This window comes from Mesitornis unicolor, unplaced genomic scaffold (assembly GCF_000695765.1).
Source record: "Mesitornis unicolor isolate BGI_N332 unplaced genomic scaffold, ASM69576v1 scaffold39463, whole genome shotgun sequence".
NCBI lineage: Eukaryota > Metazoa > Chordata > Aves > Mesitornithiformes > Mesitornithidae > Mesitornis > Mesitornis unicolor.
The window spans coordinates 2408-4841 of NW_010176455.1; the positions used below are offsets into that span (position 1 = coordinate 2408).

General features: G+C 43.2%; 1 protein-coding gene across 1 annotated transcript in view; it reads left to right on the forward strand.

Annotated features, from left to right (window-relative positions):
* The window catches only part of TNFAIP6 (tumor necrosis factor, alpha-induced protein 6), a gene marked incomplete at its 5' end in the record, with an annotated part of 3380 nt that extends 1758 nt beyond the window's left edge, over positions 1 to 1622 (forward strand). The window contains 2 exons of the mRNA XM_010181727.1: positions 297 to 337; positions 1438 to 1622. Of these exons, the coding sequence (XP_010180029.1) occupies positions 297 to 337; positions 1438 to 1601 (205 nt within the window). The remainder of the gene's footprint in view (positions 1 to 296; positions 338 to 1437) is intronic.
* Between the last annotated feature and the right edge of the window lie 812 nt (positions 1623 to 2434).

Consider the following 2434-nt stretch of genomic DNA (forward strand, 5'->3'; position numbering starts at 1 on the left):
TGTTCAATTGCTCTTTTTTGCATCATTTACTTCCTGCCTATACTGAAAAATGTTTCCTGCCCTTTTCCCTCCTCTAAACCTTACTGTAAGATAACAACAAAAAATATTTAGGCAATTGATCTACCACGTAGCAGAGGATGACATGCAGTGAATGTCTATAATCAGTTTAGCCCCATGAGCCTCGGCTCCAGAGGCGAGCACATCCTGAGAGCCACCGTTCGCTGTCTATCATCATATAGTGGGGTTTGACATATTTACTGTGTCATTTAGTCACGAGCATCTCTATTTTTTTCCAGGTTTTGTGGAGATGAGTTGCCAGATGATATCATTAGCACAGGTAATATATTTGCACTCTTCATGGTTTCTAATAACATACAGTAAAGGTGCCCAAAGACACAATCTCTGCTCCGTGTCGTAAGCTGCCATTCAAAACTGCCAGCGTGCTCTGTCATCAATGCAACTACTTTGAAATACATGTAAAAGGAAAAAAGTCTCTTTAGAAGACAGGCAGGGTGCATCCTGCTGGCCCTGCAGCAGCAGCACCACCTCCACACGATGAGGAGTTTGCACACAGGAGTCTTCATGGAGCAGATCCCTCATCGATACACGAGCCCTGCCTATGCCTGCGCTCCTCATGCACCAGTTTTTCCCATTTAAAGAGACTTCCAAGGCTGGTTATAGACATTATTCTGTGTGTGTGTGTGTTTAAACTGCAGGGCAGGGTGTGATCATGTGTAAATCAAAGCCACTTTTACCTCTTTTTGCTCAAGCGTCACAAAGTCACTGTGGCAGAGCATCATCCTGTGCCAGGAAGCAGCCGTGTTCCTTGGGGACCACAGATAGTCAGAGCAGAAATTCACATTGCCACAGCTGTCCTCAGCAGAAAGAGACACAAAATCAGAAAGAGACACAAAATCAGAAAGAGACACAAAACCAGAAAGAGACACAAAACCAGAAAGAAAACACAAAATCAGAAAGAAACCACGTAATTCGAATTGTGCCATCCCCATCTCCCCATTTACACAGGCCTGGTGGAGAGGAGCTGATGACACTCATGGAGAGTGATGGAGCCCCCCTGTGTCACCTGGGGATCCATGAGGCTCTGTGCCTGATGTGTCTCACACATGAGGTGCGACATTGCACAGGCAAAGCGAAGCAGAGCAGCGCTTTAAAGAATCAGAAATGCTTTGCAGACAGCACTGGGTACAGCGAAAATTTATCAACCCGTGGGCTCTGCAAAGAAGGCAAGCTGACGAAAATCTGCCTGGTTTTCCATGGGGATAATGGAACTATAATCCAGGACGCAGCTTGGATGGAGAGAGACTCTAAGGATTGCCCAGAAGAAAGCAAGAAAGAGCACTTGAAAAATAACTCTGAAGTATCACATTTTTATGCCACCCAAAAACGTCACCTCTGTTTTTCTTTCTCTTCTGCCAGGCAACGTGATGACCTTGAAGTTTTTGACGGACGCCTCAGTGACTGCTGGTGGTTTTCAGATCAGATATATTACTATGGACACACCTTCAAAGCCCAGCGATGGGAAAAACACAACATCCCAAGGAAAAACAAACTTCTTGCCTGGAAAATTCGGTATTATGTGAGCAGGGTAACACGCTACGCTCATTAAGAAACACGTTTTAGAAGCCAGCTCTTCAGATAAGACATTTTCTTCGTATCCTTCTGACTTTTTATCGTACAAATTTTTGTTAATAAAGTGTACTAGGAAATAAATTATAAAATATGCTTACATGAATAATAGGAGAATATTTTTAGATTACAAGTACTGTAACAATCTGAAGAATTCATCGTTACCAAAGATTTTAAAGTTATTTTTCTATATCACCCGCTCCTTCTCCTCATTTCTCGCACCATTTGAACACTTTTTGGGTGACTGCTTCAATTACTTCTAAATTTAGTATGCTGTTCTGTCGTTATTTTACTTGATTTCCACATATTTATTTTTCAGATTGTTCCGTTGTTTTTTTTTTTCCCCTGTTCTTTTTTGTTTTAATGAACTCCTTTCCCTCAACTCGAAAGGCCTTTAGAGTAAGCTCATAGTTAAGACACAGAAATTCACCTTATGGATGGCCTAGCAGCCACCCGTGCCATTGCCTGAAGTCGGACGACTGGGAGGCAGCACGAGCAGCGCAGAATCCGTTCTTTTATCATCTCAGTTCTCTTGTGAGGTGAATCAGAACCTACTCGCTGAATTTTGTCAGGGTTTCCTCATCTTCAAGCCCTTTCGCTTCTCTGATTTCACTTAGTGAAGAATGCAATGAAAGCCTTGGTAGTGATCATAAAACCGGTGAGACAAAGGAGCAGGAGAAATTGGTGACCAAGTACCAGCAAATCCATTCAGAAGATGCTCCACGCCGTTGACACGGGTTTTAGGAAGGCTGCACTGCTTTGAATCGATGGGCAGAAGTCGTTCTCC